Source organism: Triturus cristatus, chromosome 3_1 (genome assembly GCF_964204655.1).
Source record: "Triturus cristatus chromosome 3_1, aTriCri1.1, whole genome shotgun sequence".
Classification (NCBI taxonomy): domain Eukaryota; kingdom Metazoa; phylum Chordata; class Amphibia; order Caudata; family Salamandridae; genus Triturus; species Triturus cristatus.
In genome coordinates this window covers 709,587,309-709,609,222 of record NC_140583.1, presented here as the reverse complement: position 1 = coordinate 709,609,222, position 21,914 = coordinate 709,587,309, and the positions used below count along the sequence as shown (strand labels likewise).

General features: G+C 47.8%; 1 protein-coding gene across 25 annotated transcripts in view; it reads left to right on the top strand.

Annotated features, from left to right (window-relative positions):
* PPP6R3 (protein phosphatase 6 regulatory subunit 3) overlaps nucleotides 1-21,914 on the top strand; it is a 1,519,855-nt gene that overhangs the window by 658,574 nt on the left and 839,367 nt on the right. For all 25 annotated transcript variants that reach the window (XR_014978878.1, XR_014978880.1, XR_014978879.1 and 22 more), the window contains one exon: nucleotides 856-1,008. Coding sequence is in view for 20 of the 25 variants with exons in the window: in XM_085644788.1 (XP_085500914.1) it covers nucleotides 856-1,008 (153 nt within the window). In the remaining 5 variants the exon portion in view is untranslated. The remainder of the gene's footprint in view (nucleotides 1-855; nucleotides 1,009-21,914) is intronic.

The following is a 21,914-nucleotide window of genomic DNA, read 5'->3' as shown; positions in this document are numbered from 1 at the left end:
TTCTTATGGGGAGTCTGCCAATCCTATGGCTCCCTCATCACTAAATCCTCCCATCTACATTTAACATTTTATATGCACCTTGAATTGGCACTGGATTTGACGGAGTGTGTGATGAGGAGGGCAGAAACATGATTGTATACTGCGCATTTAAAGTATGATAACACATGAATTGTGCATATTTTGTACTGCCCAAACTTTCAGTGGACTTAAGCAGTCTTTGGACTTGTTTCTTAAGTGTACACTGTCACGTGAAAATATAGACGGCAAGTAAAACATATTTTGAAAAAAACATACACCTAAATAGATTTGTCAATATTGTATAACCCTGTAAGAAATTAATCCAATTTCATATAAAAGTACATTTCCATCGTATTTTATTACTGGATTTATATGCTGCTGTAACCCCAGGTAGCATAATTGGGGGCAAGTTTTTTTATTTATTTTTTTAAGTCCTTTTTTTTATAGATATGTATGTAATCTCACGGTTTTGACTTTCCATGATGTCTTTTTCAACTGTATTTATTCGGTTTTAGTGATAACATTCTTACAACTATTTAATCTTAGCAGGTCTCCCTTCTCCTCCCCATCCCAAATAACCTCCCCCCCACATTGGGCACAAGTCATCGAAGTATACAAAGAATAATTATAGGTATCTTTGCCTTACTTATCGGATATTAGCTCAATCGTAATTTTAAGCTTGCTTTGATGCTTATAATTTGTAGTCTGCTATAGTAAGATATTTTTGAAGTGTTCTCATATACTGCCAATATCCCAACTGGTTGGTAATAGAAACGTGTTTACAAGCAAATGTTAACAGTGCCATTAAAAGTAATTTTATCCCTTTTTTCTATGTAGACCAGCGTAATGAAAACGACTTGGGGAATTCTCGATCCACCTGTTGGGAACACACGCTTGAATGTAATTCGGTTGATATGTGGCCTCCTTCAGACAAATACACACAATATAAACCTGGAGATAATTGAGCTGAACACTATAGGAACAATACTGGTAAGATTTTTCTTTCTTGGTAGTTATATCCGGTTTTAAGCCCAAAACGGCATTGGTGGAGAAATGTTTGAAAAATGTGTAGATAACGATCTGAATGATAACTACTTCAATAACTCATTTATTTTAGAAATCTGTTTATTGAATGTTCAGAGATTGTACATTACATTATAAAATAGCATAGTGTACTGTTACAAGTAGCGCATAATCAATATTCGTGTTAACATGCAGGGATTGCATTACGGTAGCGACCCTCAGTTCTCCCTTGCGGTGAAGGCCTCCATAATTGCGATTGCGGCCGCAGTACCCCTCTGCACCTTGATGTCGTACCCTGTATGATGGGCTGTAGGGTATACGCATTGTTGGCGCTGTTAATTTCCACTGATAGTCCCATAAACAGATCGCCAGTTCCATTATCCACAACCAAACTACATTATCGGGGAAAAACAGTCTCCCCCACCACAGAACAACTAAAAAAGGAAACAACTGCAGCAGCACCCATCATTAGTCCAAGTGTCCTCGACCCGTTTCCCATCGTGTCCCCTCCTCTCGGGCCTCGTGTCCCCCTGCTCAAGGTATCGCACCTATCGTGGTGGAAGATGTTCTGTGCCTTGCCATCGTGACCAACGCTATGGTACCATGTGTCACGGAGCCCTGTCCGGCAGGCCATCGCTGTGCCAGTGAGCGCAGCTTCACTTGATTAACCCCTATTGTCTTCTGTGAGAGCCATTCCCATTTGCAGCATAGATTGCAACAACTCCTCCCACTGGGACGCTATGGGCGTCGACCGGAGCCCCAATGTTTCCTCCATCCGGAGGGCTACCCCTTCCGTCTTTGCCCAGACCAGAAAGGATCCACGCCATGCCTTCGCGTTTGGGGGGGCGTCCGCCTTCCAGCGCTTAGTAAGAAGCCGTATCGCCACCACTATCCCCAGATCTATGAATCTGGAGGTGACTTTTGTGGAAGGCATTCTGTGAAAAAGGTGCAGTAAATAGGTTGACCATTCAAAGGGGATATCGCGCCCTGTGCACTCGCAGAGCGCTCCCTGCACTGCCTGCCAGTAGGCGCTCAGCGTGGGGCAGCCCCATAGCATATGAATCAGACCAACAGCTAGCTCCGCACAACGGGGGCAGCAGGCGTCCACGCGATGGAAGTATCTGTTAATAGACGCGGGCGCGAGGTACGCCCTATGCAAGATGAAAAATTGGATCTGGCGAAAGCGCATGTTCCTAGGAACTCTCCTCGGGCCCTGGAGTACCCTCTCCCACTCTTTGTCGGTCATGGGGCGGTCAAAGTCTGCCTCCCACTTCTCCCGCAACGACACCAAGCTGAATGCAGCGTGCGTTCGCAGTGCCGCCGCAAACCACTTAACCAGGTGCCTCCCCCTTCCCATCACATGTAAGTACTGCACCACTAAATGTTGCTCCGGTTCCTCCCGTAGGTCTCCCCATCGCTCCGCCATCGTCTCCATCCGAGCCCAGTGTCGAAGAAACTGGCCCGGAGCCAGTCCCTTCCCCTCCGCTAGAGCGGAGAATGACAGGAGAGTCCCATCACTGTATAGATCCCCCAGGGTGTGGACATCAGCCACATTCCAGTCCTCTAGTTCCGGGGCCCGGAGCACCCCATGTCCACTAGGGGAGGCCTCCAATGGGATGGCTGGTGCATAGGGAATCGTGGACCGGGTGAGACTGACACCGACAGTAACATTTGTACGCCACCACTAACCGCATCGGCGTAGGCCTCGCCACTCCCGCAGCTGGGTGGAAGAGCTCGAGTAAGTCAGCCAACGAAAGAGGGGGGCACGCCGCCATCGCCGTGTCCTCACACCCTCTGTCCGCCAACCAGCGAGCTAGCCACTGTAGCTGTGCTGCCAGGTAGTAATGTTCGAAACATGGCATTGTGAGTCCTCCCTGACCCACAGGAAGATACAGTTTGGGTAAAGCAAACCTGTGCCGCGCCGCGCCCCATATGAAGTCTCGAAGGGATCGCGTCAGACCCGTGAAAAAAGACGCAGGGACATAGAGAGGCAGGTTGGCGAAGTAGTACAGGAGACGGGGCAGAACCACCATCTTTACCAGTGCTATTCGTCCAGTGACCGACAGGGGAAGCGTACCCCAGAACTTCATCTGAGCCCTAATCGCAGTTACAGCTCTCCCCAGATCACCCTCAAGCAGATCCGTCGGCTGGCGGTACACCTGGACGCCCAGATAGCGGAAAGTATCCGGTTGCCACTGTACCTGTATTCCCCCAAGACGATAACCAGGATCTCGGGTGCCTGCCCCGAACGCATAAAGACAGGATTTGGCGGCATTCACTCGGAGCCCCGAGAGCTCCTCAAATTTGCACAGGATACGCTCCAGCCTACTTCAATAACTCATTATCTAATCCAAGTAGGTAAAGCTTGGGCTCACTCTGCCTCAACACAAATTTGTTCAAGGAACCTGAATTATCAATTTGTACAAATGGTATAAATAAATGCGTCATTACTTCTTATGATGCGTACATAAGTATGTTTTTTTTTGTGTGAAAATTTGTCATTTGTTATAACCTTTTGAACTATTTGAAAAAACATATTTTGTGAGATCATTCCCCCTATAGAGTTTTTAGTATAGTTCACATTAAATTTCTTTACTTGTTCAGAATCTGCATTGTTGGACAGTAATGAGTAAAACCTGTCACATTAAAGAAGTGGTTTCCTTGTTGCTAAAGCTTGAGGAAAGCAGTGGTCTCTGGCATAAATCTCTTGACTGGGGGTGAGTGGTTGAAACGTTTCAGCACTCCATCATGTTGTGTTTACTATGTTTGCCCTAAGTGGCAAAGGGTATACCCAGATGTTGGCCCTTGTTTGCGGTGCCACTGGATTGAAGCTAGCTTGTCTGATTAGGGGTGATACCCCAAAACCGGTCCCAGGATGCTCGTTTCAGGGAGGATCTGACTTTGGTAGTTTGGGCTTGACTGTTCCCATCAGTAGCAGGGTGAAGACTGATTTGCATATGGCTGGGTCCAAACTGGGTTGGCAAAGTGAGCAAAAGGACGATGGATTAAACTCCGATATCTTGACTGAGGGTGAGTGGTTAAAAGTTTTCGGCACTTTGTCCATCATCTTGTTGTGTTGGGTATAAATAAGGATTTGCCTTAATGCCCCTTGTTTTATATTACTGGGTTGTTGTTCCTAGTGGGGAAAAGGGAACATAGAATGTTCACACCTATTAAAGGAAGCTTGAGTGCAGACATGTTCCTGACTTTGCTCGAACTTAGGCCCCACACCTACTTAGCTTGTATCGCAACCCTCTACCAGTTGAGGCATTCTGATAGCCTTTGTCTTTTCAATTGATCTGTTTTAGCTGAGGTTCTACTTTTTCTTACCACATATATTATTTATTTTAGTAATTTACTAGAATTTCCCTTCAACAATGTTTTCTTCATTGATTTGTCCTCTGACCAAAGCAAGCCTCTGCTTCACATGGTTTTTGGCACGTGGGCTACATTTCTGAGCCTCTAGGCCCAACTCGCCCCCACTCACTGCTCCTAGCATTTGACTGGACTGTGCTGGGGTATGGGCACAGAGCTTGCCTCAGTTTACTTACCCGAAGATGTGCACAACTGTATGCCTGATACAGAGTATACAGGATGTGATACTTGGTCACATCCTGCACCAAACTGCTGGGTCTCTGGTCACACCCTGCAATCCATACTTCCACAACCCACAGTGCAATCACCTTCAGCAATCTGATCTGCTTAGACACCATACCCTTGAATGTGTGGCTTTTGGCCATGTACATTAGGTGGAGGGCATGGCTTTATGCTACACCTTTAGTCCAGCTCTTGGACTCCGAGCATTCTCAGAACCTGACGTTGGCTATTCGCATCAGACTCTAGAGAAAGGTTATAGGCTCTAGCCATGTTCAAAGCATTGCATCCACCTTCCTTGGACTTCACCTGAACCTAATATTTGAAGCATGACCAATCAGAGCACTGTTCAGTTGTCCTGCCTTCAGTGCCCATTTTAGCACCACTGTCGACTTACTAATATTTCAATCAGTATCTTACTGGGGGTTTGTATGGGGCCGGTATTATTATTTCGCATCTATGTTGCCTATTCAGGAAGTGCTGCAGCCTGTACTTTTCTGTAGAGTAAACTACAACTGGTCGTGTCAACATAACCAAAGAAACACTACAGGGGACTTAGGAAGAAGCTAGGTGCAGAAAGAAACCTAAACTAAAGCGACGTTTGAAGTATATTAGCGTGTGGGATTCCATCTCTGGGTGAAGGAAAAGGTGGCACTTCTTAGAGGAATATTGAATGCAGACTGAGATACTGGGACAATATGGAAGAAGCCAAATTGGGATGCACTATTAATAGGAGAGCTTAAACACACCATATCTCTCCCATATTCCCAGGCACCGTATATGACTTGTAGGTCTACAAGCCCTATTTAAGCTTCCTCGAACTAGAAGGCTGCTGGTGTATCAGCTGCTCGATCTGTGGTGGGCTAGGCATGCCTGTGATGATTACCCCTGACCTTCTCACAGGTGTGCTTAGGGCTGTGGTGCCTCACAAATCAAATGGTACCATCTTTCTGCTTCCTCTACTGCTCTCTAGGAAGACAACTGGCAGGTCTGAAATCTCAGCTGATGCCATTCTCCTTTGACTTCAGCGACTATACTCCAGGAGGTTTAGGCACTGGTAAACAATTCCTTATGCCTGGAAAGTGGAGGTGGCCTACAGAGTTCAGTGGAGTTCAGCAATTCTGCACAGTTTAGTCACCACTGACCCCTTTCCAGATCGAAGCTTACCGGACAGCGGAACTGTCTGCTTTGCTGAAGACATCGTGGACATTCAGAAAGCTTCCCTGGGAATGCATCCCGCCCATTGCTTACCATTGGCTTTGTGGTTTGTAACTCACATTTGCTGGCTTTATGTTTTAGGTTTACCAGCTTGAGTTAGGTCATCCTGTGGAATGTACTCTGTTGAATGTATACTTCCATGAACTCGCTTTCTTGAAACAGGCTTTTAAATGTTGCTATCTTGTCACATTTGCTGTACAGTCAGAGACAGAGCTCAACTATCAGGCTCTGTCTTCAGAGTGAGCTTGGTGTTTGCTTTTCTTTATCTCACTTCAAAGTGATACCGTTTGTGACAATCCTGCAGATTACCCATGTGAAATGAAAGGCTTTAGGATGTTATTTTTCCTAGCACACAACAAAATGTCAATGTCTGTAAATGAACTGTGCAAATATTTCAGAATATATCTGAATTGAGAAAGCATAAATGTAGCTATATGTTTTTGTAATTCTGAAGTGTTGAAATGAATATATCTTAATACAATCGAAACAAATAAATACACTTGGTGATGTCATTTCCACACATAATCGTTTCTGAGCTGTATAGCGTATCAGTAAAACTGTATATCTGTGCGAATGTAAGGGCCATTCAAGAAAAAATATGTTGTCTGTAATGGCAGTGCACTTTCACAGAATGCATACTCCACTTTACCCCACTCCATTCTATGGCACTCCATTCTATGACTCTACTCTATGCCAGTCCACTCTACAGCTCTCTGTGACTCTCCATTCTCCTATCCTCTATGCCACGCCAGCCACTACAGGCCACACCATGCTGCCACTTTTTTTCTCCTTTCTGCACTATTCTACATCTGGGTACTCCACCGTACTCCACTCTGCAACACTTTACTTAATGACTGTAGGAGAGTAGGATCTGCACTTATGTTGCCCCCACTTTTTTTTCTGAAGTTAACACTGGCTTCTGGCTATAGTCTGGCTGGGTCCCTGCTAATCAGGGCCCCAGTCTCTCTGTTCTCTAAACAACTTGGAGTGCATATTAGATGCACTAGTGATTGGATACTGTGGTACCTTATGAGCCCCTAGTATATGGTACCTTGGGTACCAAGGGCATAGGTACTTCACAGGCCTACCAGGGATTGAAGCATGTATTATGCCACCCCCTGGGAAGCAGACTAAATCTGACACCACAGGCCTGCAACTGCAGCCTGGGTGAGGTAGTGTTAGCACTCCTCACAGAGATATAGGTTCCCTATACACACACATATAAACCTATCAGTCACCTCTAACGCAGGCCCTATCAATCCTGAGGGCAGGGTGCTTGGTTTCCATGTGAGGGGGAGCCTCTGCCTGAGCAGGGCCCCTCTGCAGCTCTGTCTATTCTCTGTAGCTGTTTGTGGATCCGGTTAAACCATATACTCTTAAGGGCATTATAACCTCGCTGTAAGTGCTAACTCTGGGATGGCTGCATCAAAACATGTTGTGTTTGGTGTCAAACGCTTTGGAATCATACTCCCACACCAGTAACTGGTGTGGGAGTATGATTCCCCCCCCTTCTAGAGGGATAGACATGTACCTACTGTGGAAACACGGTAGAATCCTGAAAGAGCCCTGGCATCACAAAATGGATGCCACAAGCACAGACACTGGGCTGCCCTCCTGCTGCTGACCGAAACTCACAGTGGAGGAGGCCCAACAATAGGCATCCTGTCATAGGGAGGTGTCACCATCTTCCAGACAGGATTTAGTGTATTGGGGCTGGGTGGGTGCACTCCTAGAGTGCTTTGAAGTCCTGCACTGGGGGAGCAGTAGGCTCCTCTGTGCATATGCCAGCTCAAACCGGTTCAGGGGCTACCTCGTCCCGAGTGACGAAGTGAATCCTCACAAAGCGTCTTCACGATCCCTTACCCGTTGGCTTGTGGGTCCCCTGGAGACTTTTTTACCAAACCAAAGGGCTCCCCTGGTTGCTCCAGGCCTGCCCTGACTTACCCTTGCTGGGTGAGTCCCTCAGACCTTGCTGGTCTGCACAGCTGACTTTCTTCACTTTCCACGAGACTTGCTATTGTCAAGGCTTGTTGGCTCCAATCCGGTTGCCGACACCTCAGTAAGCTGCAGACTTCAGGGGACACACCGAATCCAGCTCCTGGGCGTCGTAGACGCCTCCTGGACCTCGTGGCTGAAGAGTCAAGACACCCGTGATCACCTGAAATCACCCGACGACTGTGCGCATCCATCTTCCTGGGCCCGGGTCACTGGCAAGTGACCTTGAACACTGTTTCCTCTGCTTTCAGGTCTTCCTTCTTCTGAATCCAGCCTTGGATTCCACCGGACACTTCTCCTGTCTTCACAAGCAGCAAGTCTTCTTTGGCTCCCATTGAAAATGACGCCGCGACCCGACACCAAAAGACACCTATGCACCCGGCTTCCCTGGGTGAGGTAACTCGTGCACTACGGTGCTCCAATGTGGTTGGCCCTAGAACTACTTACCCTGTAAGTAACTTGCTTATAGACTCTCCCAAAGTACCCTAGAACTTTAAAATTCCAACCGCAACTTGTTCCATTGAAGTCTATTGGGATCCACGGCTGTGTTCTCACACTGCATGCGTCTCCCGTGGGTCCTTTACTTACCTGCCTTGGGTGGATTAGTGAGGCCGCAGCGCTTCTGAAGGCCTTCTCCCTTCTCAAGTCGTTCCTCTTTTACCTCTTTTTTAGTATATGGTCTGGTACGCCCCTAGGTCCCCAGCCATATAGGTGCTTAATTTGTTGTGAACTGTTGATTTTTGCATATGTTCCTGACTTCTAATCTCATAAATAGATTAGTAGAGTGTGTTATTTTATATATATATACCTGTGTGGTGTCCTTTCATTTAGTAATTCAAGAGATTATAAGGTAAAACAAGCTGCTTTACATTCCTCAGAGGCTTAGCCTGAGGGCTGCTCTCCGCAGCTACCAGTAGGATAGCTTTCTTTAAAAGGTTGTCTTAAAACCTATCTACCATAAGAGTCGAATTGGACTGGTGCAAGGTGGCCACTTTAACTAGTGAACAGCATATGCCAGGCCAACTTCTCACAATGACACTTTAGGGCCCTCCGCTCTCTGCCTCTCCATGCCACTCTACTCTCCTCTACACCACAAAACTTTAGTCATTCTGGTGTACAACATGGCTAAAACACATTAGCAAAGACAATAGCTGATACATAGGTGATACATATTGGCTTTGCTAATGCTTTTTGTAATAGAGGATGTTCTGAAATGGACTGGTAAGTTGTACAGCCATCCTTTATCCCCCCCCCCCCAAAAAAAAGGTTTGCACATTTGTACTGTGAGTTCTGTCTTGATTCTGTTTATCCCAGAACCAGCCAACCTAACCCATATTACCTGTGCATCTACTCAATCACTATGTATTCAGTTTCTTGGCAGCTTGATTAGACTTTTAATGCCCTTTCTGGTTACTCTCGAGCAATTGCATTTTTTTAAACACAGACAAGGCATTCATAACACTTCAGAGATTTTTTTGCACACATTAGATGATGTGCCATCAATGCAGCACACAACATTCCTAATTCGGTTAGATGATTTAAAAGTATTTGTGTTGATTGCCAGTTACTGGAGTGTGGTCTTGCTACTTTGGACCTACGGTCATGAATCATGACAAGAAATGAAAATCCAATTGCTAGGGTAATTGCCACTGGCACACCTTACAATCCCTTGGGCATCCATGGAGACACAAGGGAAGTGATCCCTTTCGGCACTCTTCCTTTCATCAAAAATTGAGTTTTTAGCTAATAAAACACTACTTATCTTTTAGATAAAGGGGGTGCAAACTTACACGTGCTGATATATCTGTCATAGTCCAGTTCCTCCCCCTTAACTGGACAGACATTTTTTGGTGTCCGAATTTAAAATGTTTGCAGACATTTTGAGATTGGAAATCTTCTGACCACCAAGGCCCTGGAAAACTGAAAAAACAATTACCACTGAAATAAACAGCCTTCCAGCACTTAAAGACCAAAGAGCTAATTTTGCCTCACTAAGCTCCATCTGTATAAGATTCATAAGGAACTCCAACAATAGAATTCCAAAGCATGCTTATGATAGGGAAGAAATGCTGCAATAAAAATTACAGTAAGTACTGAAAATCGCTGTTTCAGTTTACCTCCCTGCTTATGATTCCCAACTTCCTCCTAAAACCTTAAAGTTATATATGATTTTATACAGAAGGTAAAGTGTCCTGGAACCAAACGGTTCTGCACCCCATTCTGGGGAGTCTGCAATTTCCAGATTTAAGTTTACTTTTTAGTGATATGCCTGGTATTTCTCATGGAATCATGTTGACAACAGCTCCCTTTGGGTTGTATTGTGGCATGCAAACTGAATTGACCCGAGGGACTATACAAACTCACCTGCCCTCACCCGAGCTCTCATGGCAGTTTCAAATACTTTAAAGCGGCAAGGGGTGCAGAAGCCTTCGTGGTTGTTAAACTGACAATTATGCCTTTATAGGGCTTACGAAAAAATACTGACATCTGGAAATTTGCTTCAGACAATATGCAGCTGCTGCTGGTGATGGAAAAAGTAACCTTTGACATTTCCTGCCAAAACTTAAATCCGATATGAGCTCAATACTGTATTTTCTAGCACGGAGCGTAGAGCTCATGTGCTTGCAATACCTCCTGCGTTTTAGTTGTGATCCCGCCTGAAAATAACCTAGTCAGGGCTCATCTGGAAGCATGCTTTAGTGAACACAAAAGTACCTAATACGGAAGCACCATAAGGAAGAGCAGTGTCAATTTCTCTTCTGTTAGATGAGGAAGGAATGTTGGGAGAGGAGTTAGATGGCAATATGATAGGTCTATTTTCTTCAGAATATTCTAAATATGGATCTTCACTCTTATTCAGTACCATGTAATATTGAAAACCTGATACATTTTAAAATCCATATAGGAACTGCTTGTCCAGGGGCCTATTTTCTTCTTTTTGGAGTAAGATTACTGCATTGGTTATTCCTGACCTACCTATTCCAGATTCCTACCTGGGATCACTAGAGACTTCCCACAGCACCTCTCTACCCCGATTTGTTTCAGCACTGTATTTTAAGTATCCATCTTCTATCACACAAAATCAAAAGGTGGCCCCCAGCTGCCCTCGTAGGGATAGTCCTTTAGGATGAAGCCGATATCACGCTGTGCCTTCACAGTGCCCACAATGGAACAAATAAGTCTTTAGCAATCGTTCTACACGCAAGTCGTTACAGTGACTTGCTATATCAGGGCGCAATGGTGGAGTGGTGTTGGAATCAAAGTCCAGCACCTTCTCTACTGTTGCTCTGACTGGAGTTGGAATAGTAAATTAAACTATTCCAGTATCCTGCAACCCCCCCCCCCCCCAAGCCAAGTCGTTAAACTACTTGTTGCAGAACATATTTGCGGAAAGACTCATTCGCTCAAATGACCGAGTTCCTAAGGCATGCGTGAAATATGCATGCATAATTCCGTCATGCATTCGTCAAGTGATTGCCATATTTCGAGCACCTTTACCAAACATTGCCAGCCTTCTTAGCAACTCATAAACATATATATCTGAAAGGGACTATTAGTTATAGATTCCTTACCTAAGAATTACCCCCAGGGGTCAGACTGGATCCAGAGAATTGTTCCTCAGCAGTACCCTGCACGTCAGTAGGTGGCGTTCGTCATCGGTGTCGTGATCACCGGCATGACGTTGCGGTATCTACTTAGACGCCACCCCTGCATGCTGATGTCAGTTCTTTATTTTTCCACGCCAGCCAGCGCACATCCGGAGAGAGAGCGGTACCCTTAGTCACTTTTTGACTAAAACTTTTTTGACTTTTTGTCTATCTTCTTTGAGTTGTACGACTCCTGGTTCGCCCCATCGGCGGACCAGCTTCAAGCCTTGTGACTCCTGTCCCAAGCAGTCTGTCACGGATCCGCACCTCGTCTGCCTCTGGTGCTTGGAGCATGACCACGACCCGAAGTCGTGCTCAGACTGTCTGGCCATAAACCCGAAGTCTTTGAGGGAGTGGTCCGGAAAGCTTCTGGAGGCCCGGCAGTCGGCTCTGCGCCACTCGAGGTCCTGGACAAGAGGAAGGTCGTTTGACCAGTCGCGGAGCCACCACCATCATTCCTCATCGAAGTCTTCGTCATGGGGTAAGAAGAAGGTGAAGAAGCATCGTTGCTCTTCGCCTTCTCCCCGTCTGTAGTTGTCCTTCGCCTCCCTCCTCGGAGCCTGCCGGGATGGCTCCAAGCTTCCCTCCCTTCCCGGGAGCCAGATCATCTCCTGCCCAGCTTCGTACCTTTTACAAAGCCCTCCATTCCATCTTTGGGCAGCCTGACTCGGCTGGGGGCTCTAGGCCTTCGATGCCGGTGGCTCCGGCCTCCGTGCCGCAGGGTCCCGAAGGATCCAGGCCTGGATCCGGATTGGTGCTGATCGATGTCACGGTACCTTCCCTGGCGCCAATGCCTCTGCCACCTCTGACGCCGGTTGCGTCCCCGGCTGGCGTCCTCCACAACTTGGACATGGAGCCGGACCGGTTTTGGTGCCGGTACCGCCGCCGTAGGATTATTTTGTACCGCTGTTTTTCCCTGGCATTGCATATCTTCCTGAGTGGTAGTCAGAGGTGGGAGATGAGGACTGGGAGGGGTCTGTTGACCCTCTGGTAGACCAGCTTGAAGAGCTGGGCCGGAGAGAGGACTTGGGTGATGCCAGTGGTCTGGATACTACCCCATGATTGATACTGGGCTTTTCCCTAAGCTCTGGAAGGTGGCATCAATTCTACCCCTACTGAAAAACCCCAATTTAGACCCGAATTACCCAAATAATTTTCGCCCAATCTCACGGCTCCCCTTACCAGCAAAACTGATAGAAAAGGCATTAAATACACAACTTGGTGCCTTTCTCCATCAGACCCAGGCTCTGGATCCTACTCAATATGGCCTCAGGGGTGGTCATAGTAAGGAGTCAGCGCTCATAAAAACAACAGATGAGATCAGGAAAGTAGTTGATCAAGGCGGGAAGGCCGCCTTGATCCTACTAGATTTATCCGCGGCCTTTAATACGATCCATCATGACCTCTTGATGGACCGATTAAGGTCATGCGGACTTCGGGACAAGGCACTGAATCTCCTGCAATCCTTCCTTACGGATAGAATACAAGTGGTATCCCTGGGTGAATACCAATCCAAACCCTTTGCTCTGCCCTGCGGGGTGCCACAGGGGTCGTCAATGAGCCCTACGTTGTTCAATGTCTGTTTCCTCGCTGGCCCCTATTATTAACACCTTGGGTTTTGATCTCACCTCCTATGCAGATGACACCCAAATCGTGATGTCTCTTTTGCCAGGACAGGAGGTGGGTATGAACAATCGTTTTCATAACTGCATGGAAGCAGTGGGCGGTTGGATGGCGAAAAACTGCCTAAAGCTCAATTCTAACAAAACGGAAGTCATAGTATTTGGGAATGGTCCTAACTTTTGGAACCCAAGTTGGTGGCCATCAACAATGGGATCACTTCCTGTTCCCATGAAGAAAGTAAAAAACCTGGGAATAATAGTTGATGACAAATTAAACCTGGGCGACCAAATCAATGCAGTTTCGTCATCAACCGAGTTTGTTCTTAAAACAGTTTAAAAAAAAAAAAGAATTGCCATTCCTGGCAGCAGGGAGTCAGAAAACAGTGGTCACCGCACTTGTTTTGTCAAAACTTGATTACTGTAATGGCCTTTATTTAAACATTCAAGAACGCTTTTGAAATAAACTGCAAAGGATACAAAATGCGACCGCCAGACTACTTACTGGGGTGCCCAAATTTGCGGCCATGCAACGAAATTAAAAAGTTACATTGGCTCCCGGTAAAAAAGCGAGTTTTTTAAATCTTTGTGTACCGAAATTTAAAGCACTCCAAGGTACTGGACCAGAGTACTTGCAGAAACAATTCAATTGGTACATATCTACAAGAAATCTGCGCTCATCAGGAGCTAAAATGGTGATAGTCCCGCTCACAAAAAAGGTATCATGGGGAGGACTAAGATTTGTCTTCGGAGCGGCCATGGCTTGGAATGATCTTCCGGCCCAGCTCAGAAATGCCACAGATCTGCTGGCTTTCAGAAGGGCCTTGAAAACATGGTTGTTCAATAATTTAAAAAAATTCTGTTGGTGATAGTTGAAATGACAGGTAACTAGCGCCAGGATACCCCAGGGTAACGGTTGTGCTTTACAAGTAAACTTAACATAACATATGCTTTCTCCCACTATTGTGGCTACAGAGGAGGGAACTTCCTACGCTGTGGTGTTGCGTAGGGTCGCTGAGGCCTTAAGCTTACTATGGTGGCGGTCTGGACTAACCTACTCACTGAGGTGTTTCAGCCGGCAGCAGTCCCTTCGGAGCCCTTGCTGCCTTTCAGTGAGGCCACGTCCTTCGGAGCTCCTGGTCCAAGCCCAGCACAGGGGCTCCTCTGGTTAGGATGATTGCCCGATGCCACCGCCCGGTAACGGGTGACCCACTTTTCCTCTCCCTACACCCGAGAGCTTGGTAGTCCAAGCCTCATCTTCAAAAGAAAGCGCTTTCCCTACAGCTCCTCAAGAAAGGGAATCCAAGAAGCTGGACCATCTTGGGAAGATGTTTTCTTCCGCCAGCTTAGGACTTTGGTTGGTAAATGCTGCATGTTTCCAGTGTGGGACTGGTTGCGCAAGTGCTGCCAAAGTGCCCGGAGGAGGCCTGGGTCATGCTCGCCCGCGCTGTTGCTGAAGTTCTAGACTCAGCAAAGTTCACCATCCGGTGTGGACTGGATACTGCTGACTCGCTGGGTAGGATTATTTTCATGTCAGTAGCCTTAAGACTGCTCTTGGCTGAGACCCTCTGGCTTCTCTGGGGATGTCCAATCTACCCTTTTGGACATTCCCTTTGATGGCAGTCGCCTGTTTGGTGACAAGGCAGACAACACGCTCGAGCACTTTAACGACTCTAGAGCTAGGGCTATGTCCTTGGGCCTTGCAGCGACTTCTCGCCCCATGCAGTCTGCCTTTTGTGGCCACGGAAGGGGTGCCCCACCAAGTCCCACACTGGGCTGCACACACCACCCAGCCACTGCACGGCTGGGTCTTGGGACCCAGCGTCGTGGGTCTAGGGACTACCGGACAGGCCAGTCTACCAATGTCCCCCCTGCAGCTACCTCCAAACATTCCTAGTCCGACCTTTCAAAACCACCAGTGGGCGGCAGGATCCGCCATCACCTCCCCCACTGACACAATATCACGTCAGACAGGTGGGTTTTGCAGATAGTCCGAAGGGGCTACTCCCTCCCCTTCGAGACTACCCTATCCTCCATGCCATCAACACTCCATCGCATGTTGGAGGATCGCTTGGCCCTTCTCCGCCAGGAAGTTACTGCTCTCTTCGCCAAGGGAGCTATCGAGCGAGTCCCTGTCCCAGAAGTAGGTTGTGGTTGTTATTCCCACTACTTTTTGGTTCCCAAGAAGGACAAAGGCCTGCGTCCTCTCTTGGATATCGGGGACGTCAACTGATTCCTCCAGAAGGAGACGTTCAAGATGTTGACTTTAGCTCAGGTTCTGTCTGCCCTCGACCCTGGAGACTGGATTGTTGCGTTGGACTTGCAGGAGGCTTATTAACACATCCTGTCCTGCCAGCCCACAGGCGTTACCTACAGTTCATGGTAGGCCACAAGCATTTTCATTTTACTGTGCTCCCCTTTGGGCTTACCAGCGCCCCTCCGGTGTTCATGAAAGTGATGGCAGTGGTGGCTGGTCATCTGTGCAGATCAGGGGTTCCAGTCTTCCCCTAGCTCGGCAACTGGCTATTGAAGGCGAGATTGCCCCAGGCTGTCGTCTCCGACCTCCAGACTACGGCAGACCTCCTGCACTCACTGGGGTTCACTATCAATGTGCCAAAGTCACACCTGATTCCCTCTCAGCTCGTAGCAGTTCTCGATACAGCGCAGTTTCGGTTTTATACTCCCGAACAGCGAGTCCTGGATGTTCAGGCTATGATATAGATATTTCAGCCTCTATCCTGGATTTCTGTGAGAATGACACTCAGGCTGCTGGGTCTCATGGCCTCCTGCATCCTGCTGGTGGATCATGCCAGGTGGCATTTGCGGGCTCTGCAGTGGGACCTGAAGATCCAGTGGGCACAGCATCATGGGAATCTTTCCGATTGCGTTCAGATCTCGGAAGGCGCTGCACATCAATTTGCAGTGGAGTCTAACAGACCAGGATTAGGTCAATGGCAGATCTCTCTACCTTCCCCAACCAGAGTTCTTAGTGGTGACCGATAAGTCACTCCTAGGATTGGGGATGGCCACATGGGAGAGACAGAGATCAGAGGCCTCTGGTCTCCGGCGTAGTCCGGGCTCCACATCAATCTCCTGGAGCCCTGGGCGATTCGTCTGGCACTGAAGACATTCCTTCCTTCTGTCAGAGGAAGGGTAGTGCAGATATTTACGGACAACACCACAGCCATGTGGTACTGCAACAAACAGGGCGGGGTGGGGTTGTGGACCCTCTGTCAAGAGGCTCTTCGCCTTTGGACATGGCTGGAACGTCAGGGCATGTCCCTGATAGTTCAACACCTTGCAGGTTCTCTGAACGCCAGGGCGGACTAACTCAGCTGCCGGTGCATGATGGATCACAAATGGTATCTTCACTCGAAGGTGGTGCAAGATCTTTCAGCAGTGGGGAGAGCCTTGGTTACATCTGTTAGCCACCGAAGAGAAAACGCAATGTCAGCAGCTCTGCGTGTTGGAATTTCCAAGGCGGCACTTGCTCGGCGACGCTTTTCGTCCTGAGTGGAACTGCGGTCTTCTATACGCCTTTCCGCCTATACCACTGCTGCCCAGATTCCTGAAGAAGATCAAGCGCAACCGAGCCCAAGTCATTCTTGGTGCTCCGGATTGAGCACGAAGAGTCTGGTATCCTGAGCTCTTGAACATGGCCATCGATCCTCCAATCAGACTGCCTCTTCGGGAGGATCTTCCGTCGCAGCAGCAGGGGACGGTCCTCCACCAGAACCTGTCCAGCCTCCACCTCCTTGCGTGGAGACTGGGCGGCGACAGTTGACAGCTTTTGACCTTCCTCCCGAAGTCTGTAATGTCATTTTGGCAGCCAGGCGTCCCTCCACTAAAATGGTATACACCTGTAGACCGAACAAATTTATGGCATGGTGCACAGCAAAGGCGGTGGATCCCCTTCTTGCTCCTGTTTCCGAGGTTCTCCTCTTCAGGCTATCTTTGGCCCAGCACTGCTCTGTTCTGGGCACCATCAAAGGTTATCTTTCGGCCATTTCGGCCTTTCTTCGCCTTCCTGATCAGCCTTCTCTTATCCAGTCCCCTATTGTAAATTGGTTTCTTAAGGGCATTAGTCACCTCTTTCCTGCTATTTCTTTCGTAATGCCCCAGTGGGACATGAATCTGGTCTTAAATTACCTTATGTGTGCTCCTTTGGAGCCACTACATAATTGTCCTCTCAGACTCTTGGCTTCAAATACTACTTTTTGTTTGCCATCACCTCTGCTCGCAGGGGGGTGAGCTTCAGGCTCTATCTTCTAAACCTCCTTTCCTAGCTGTCTATCCGGGCAAGGTTGTCCTTTGAACCAGGCCTTCTTTTCTTCCAAAAGTGGTTACCTCTTACCACGTAGGACAGACCATAACTTTACCCACCTTTTTCCAACCCCCATCCTTCCAAGTAAGAGGAGAAAGTACACCATCTGGATCCACGTGTGTTATCATTTTAGCTGGATCGAACAAACCAATTCCGGGTGGACGATCAACTCTTTATTGGCTATGTGGGTGCCAAGAAATGCCGGGCCCTCCAAAAACGGACCTTCTCTCGTTGGGTCGTCCTTTGAATTAAGATCTGCTACTCCTTGGCGAAAAAGGATCTTCCGGTAGGACTGCACACCCATTCCACCAGGGCAACTGCAGGCACGTGGAGTCCCCTCGGTGACTTCTGCCAGGCAGCCACGTGGGCATCACTCTACACATTCACTAAACATTACTGCCTGTATAGTCAAGCCCGGAGAGACGACTTCTTTGGCCGTTCAGTTCTCCAGGACTTTCTGGTGTGAACTTAGTTAGCAGACCCAGCTCTGACGTTGGTATTGCTGGGGTATCTATTCGAAGGTAAGGAATCCAAAACGAATAGTCTTTCAGATGAACAAGTTACTTACCTTCAGTAACAATATATATATATGTAAGAGACATATACTAGTTATAGAGTTCTTACCTCCCCACCCATCCTTCCCGTTCTGCAAACCGACTTCTAGAGTAGGGTACTCCCTTTCAGGGCCCTGGTTTTGTGCACCAGTAAAAAGTGTCTTGCATGGCTCTGCGCTTCTGGTGTGGAATGTAGTGTAGAACTGACGTCAGCGCTCATATGCGACCTCTTAAGTAGATACTGTGACGTCATCCTGGCGATGCAGTCGAAGAACATGGAGTCAACCAACGCCACTTCACAGGGGTATTGCTGAGAAACAATTTCTCCTGATCCAGCCTGACTCCTGGGGTAATTCTAAAGTAAGGAATCTATAACTAACATATGTCTCTTACAGATATGTCGTTACCGAAGGTAAGTCTGTTTGTATTCCTGTGGACTCTTCATCCTTACTAACAGATTTGTGATTACTGTTTTTTTCCAACTATTTTTTGAGAGCCATAGACTGAAAAAGCTTTGTTAATGTATTTATGATTCTCTGGGAAATTACAAATGTAAAGTTGAAATAATTAATAACAGTAGATACCGGCAAAGTTAGTGTTCTATGGGCTAATAAAAAAAAAAAACCACTGATAATGCAGAAAGAGCATACCATAGGGCTTGGAAAAGTTCCGCTGCAAAAGTCTGTAACCTACGATTGTTAATAGAAATACTATTGGGGGCCAGCAACCCAATGGAAAATATTTAATGCCTCACCAATTATGCAGTTAAAGGGTACCATAAAATTGTAGAAATAGAGCACAAAAATTAAGGTGTCCCCAATAGCACCTAATGCAGAAAATGTAATACAAATTGTGTCTAAGCAACCCAAATTGGTTAAGCAAGGTGAAGATACAGGCCATTGGTAAAATGTTCTCTGTCCTGCGAAAACATCTGTGGCATGCAGCTCACAATCTGCTGTATTCCAGAGTGGAAATGTGTGAAGCAAAATTGTTTTAAAAGAGCTGCAAGGTCACCTCAAAGTCGCCGACTGGATGAGGAGCAGCCGTCTGAAGCTGAACTCGGACAAAATGGAGGTCCTCATCCTCTGACCCACCCCCTCAGCCTGAGACGACTCCTGGTGGACGACCACACTGGGAACAGCACCGACACCCACCGACCATGCACGCAACCTAGGATTCATCCTCGACTCCTCCCTCTCCATGTCTAAACAGGTCAACGCCGTCTCCTCCTCCTGCTACAACACCCTCCGCATGCTCCGCAGGATCTACAAGTGGATCCCGATCGAAACAAGAAGAACGGTGACACAGGCCCTCGTCAGCAGGCTGGACTACGGCAACACACTCTACGCAGGAATCCCAGCCAAACACCGACAACTACAACACATCCAAAATGCCTTCACCCGACTGATCGTCAATGTCCCCCGCCGCAGCCACATCACCTCCCACCTGAGAGACCTACACTGGCTCCCCGTCGACAAGAGGATCACCTTCAAGCTCCTCACCCATGCACACAAAGTACTCCACAACGCCTGACTAGCCTACCTGAACAGCTGACTCAGCTTCCACACGACCTCCGGCGGCAGATCCTTCTCCTACCTCGCCGCCAAGACCTGGAACACCCTCCCTACTCACCTACTGCAGACCCAAGACCTACTCGCCTTCAGAAGACTCCTCAAGACCTGGCTCTTCGAGCAGTAGCGGCTCGGATGCTTGCACTTTGTTGTCTTGGAAGAGTCTTTTGTAGTCACGAGATAGGTGACTCCTCCCTTGGACGATAGTTCACATTGGCATCAACTCCAGCCTCAGTTTTTTTCCGCCATCGGGTTTGGATGTAACTTCTGCGCTCCGGTTCGGCGCTATATTCTTCAAACATTTCGATGCGCAAGCTATCTAAAACTCGACTGTATTGCTTTCGATCGCGTGATTTTCGACGCGCACCTCAACTACTCTATTCCAGTCGTCGACGCTGGCCGATGGGCCTATAGACACCGTTCGGGCCTACATCTAATGGAAAGGACTCCATTTAAAAAATGCCCCCATTGTGGAGCTAAATTCCTACACTGTGACCACCACAAGGTCTGTAACCTGTGTCTTTCGCCTGAGCACGACAAACAAGGCCTGCACCTCCTATAGATCCAAAAAGACCTTCCATGATCGCCAGGCCTGACGACACAACATGGCGCAGAGAGCAACTCCGGTGGATATCTTCGATGAAGGCCCCGATGTCCTAAGGAGGATTCTGAGGACCTGGAAATCTTGTCTGAAACAGACGACCACATCACTCCTGATCGAGTACAATTGCCCCTACCCAAACTCCACCCGAAAAGGAAAGAAAAAAGGCCCTGATCAAGACTTCGCCTGCTGGCCCCAGTCACGACCGAAAACAAGCTTCAGGTGCCCCGCCCCCGGGCCCGGCTGCGAAGATAAGGGACAAGCCTTCCGGTAGCTCAGGACCGAGCAAACCGCATCTCAGTGTTCCGCAAGCGCCTTCGGCACCGAAGACGGGAGCGCAACCTACGCCCAAAAAGTTGTCGGCACCGACCGCTTCGATGCCGAAAGGAAACACATCGGATCTGAAACCAAAGCATTTGGAACTGAAAAAGATTTCTGCCTCCGCAGCCAAGCCGAAGAACCCCAAACCACCTTCCAAGGCCTCGGAGCAGAAATCCAAACCCCGCTTGGACCCGAAGAAATTGGCGCCGAAAGCAGTCACCGAAGAGGAAGAACTTTTTCGACCGGATCCTGTCGATCCAAAACAAACTCAACACATAGACCCCAAAACAGGACATGTGGCTGCTGTTCCACACAAGAAGAGGAAGCTGGACACACCAGACACTCCTGCAATGCCTGTGAAGAGAAAAGACTGTGCCACGTCACCTATACGACCCTCTTCTCCTGTTCTTCCTCCTAAGCCTGTCTCTCCTCCACATTCTCCAGAACTTCCACCACACTCACCAGCACTACAGGATGATGATGATGATGATGATTTAGGGGGTGGGGGAGGCCACAATGACCCTTTCACTGACCCTGACGATGACGACAGACGTACCACAGGACGATTGGGACGATTATGATGACCCAATAGATCCTCCAGACCTCCCTGATCCCCACGCATATCCAACAAAGCCATCTCCCCCAGATGGCAATATTGGCTTGGTCAGCTTGTAAATAGAGCTGCTCTCTACCATGGTGTTCAGATGCATTCTGACCCTGCAGAAGAGAACTTTCTTCCAGACACCTTTGAACAGTCAAAAAAGACTGTACAAATCCTGCCAATGCTAAAAAATGTCATTAAACAAGCCCCCGACATATTCAAGGACCCTGTGAGATCTAGAATTCTCAATGCCATGATTGACAAAAAATATAAACCCGCTCTCAATGAGCCCACTTACATCAAGGGTCAACTACCTTTAGACTCACTAGTGGTAACTAATGCTAGAAAACATGCAAACTCTCAGACCTCCGGTGATGCGCCACCGCCGTAAAAAGAGTCTAAGTTGTTGGATGCCTCTGGCAAGAGAGTTGCTGCCCAAGCAGGCAATCACTGGTGGATAGCCAAGACACAGGCATTACTTGCTAGGTACGATTGGCTCACTATGACCAACTAGAAACCCTATTACACCATTTACCTGATCAATATAAAACCAAAGCAATTGATTTAATTCAAAAGGGCAAATTAATAACCAATGCATCAATCAAGTGTGCCCTTGATGCAGCTGATACAGCCTCTAGGTCCATTAACACTAGTTTGCTCCTCAGACGACATGCCTGGTTACGCATCTCAGGATTCAAACAGGAGGTACAGACAACTATCCTCAATCAGCTGTTCAATCAAGAACAACTTTTTGGACCGGCTGTAGACACCACTCTAGAAAAAATGAACAAGCATTTACAATGCAATGGTCTCGGCATTGTTAAAGTT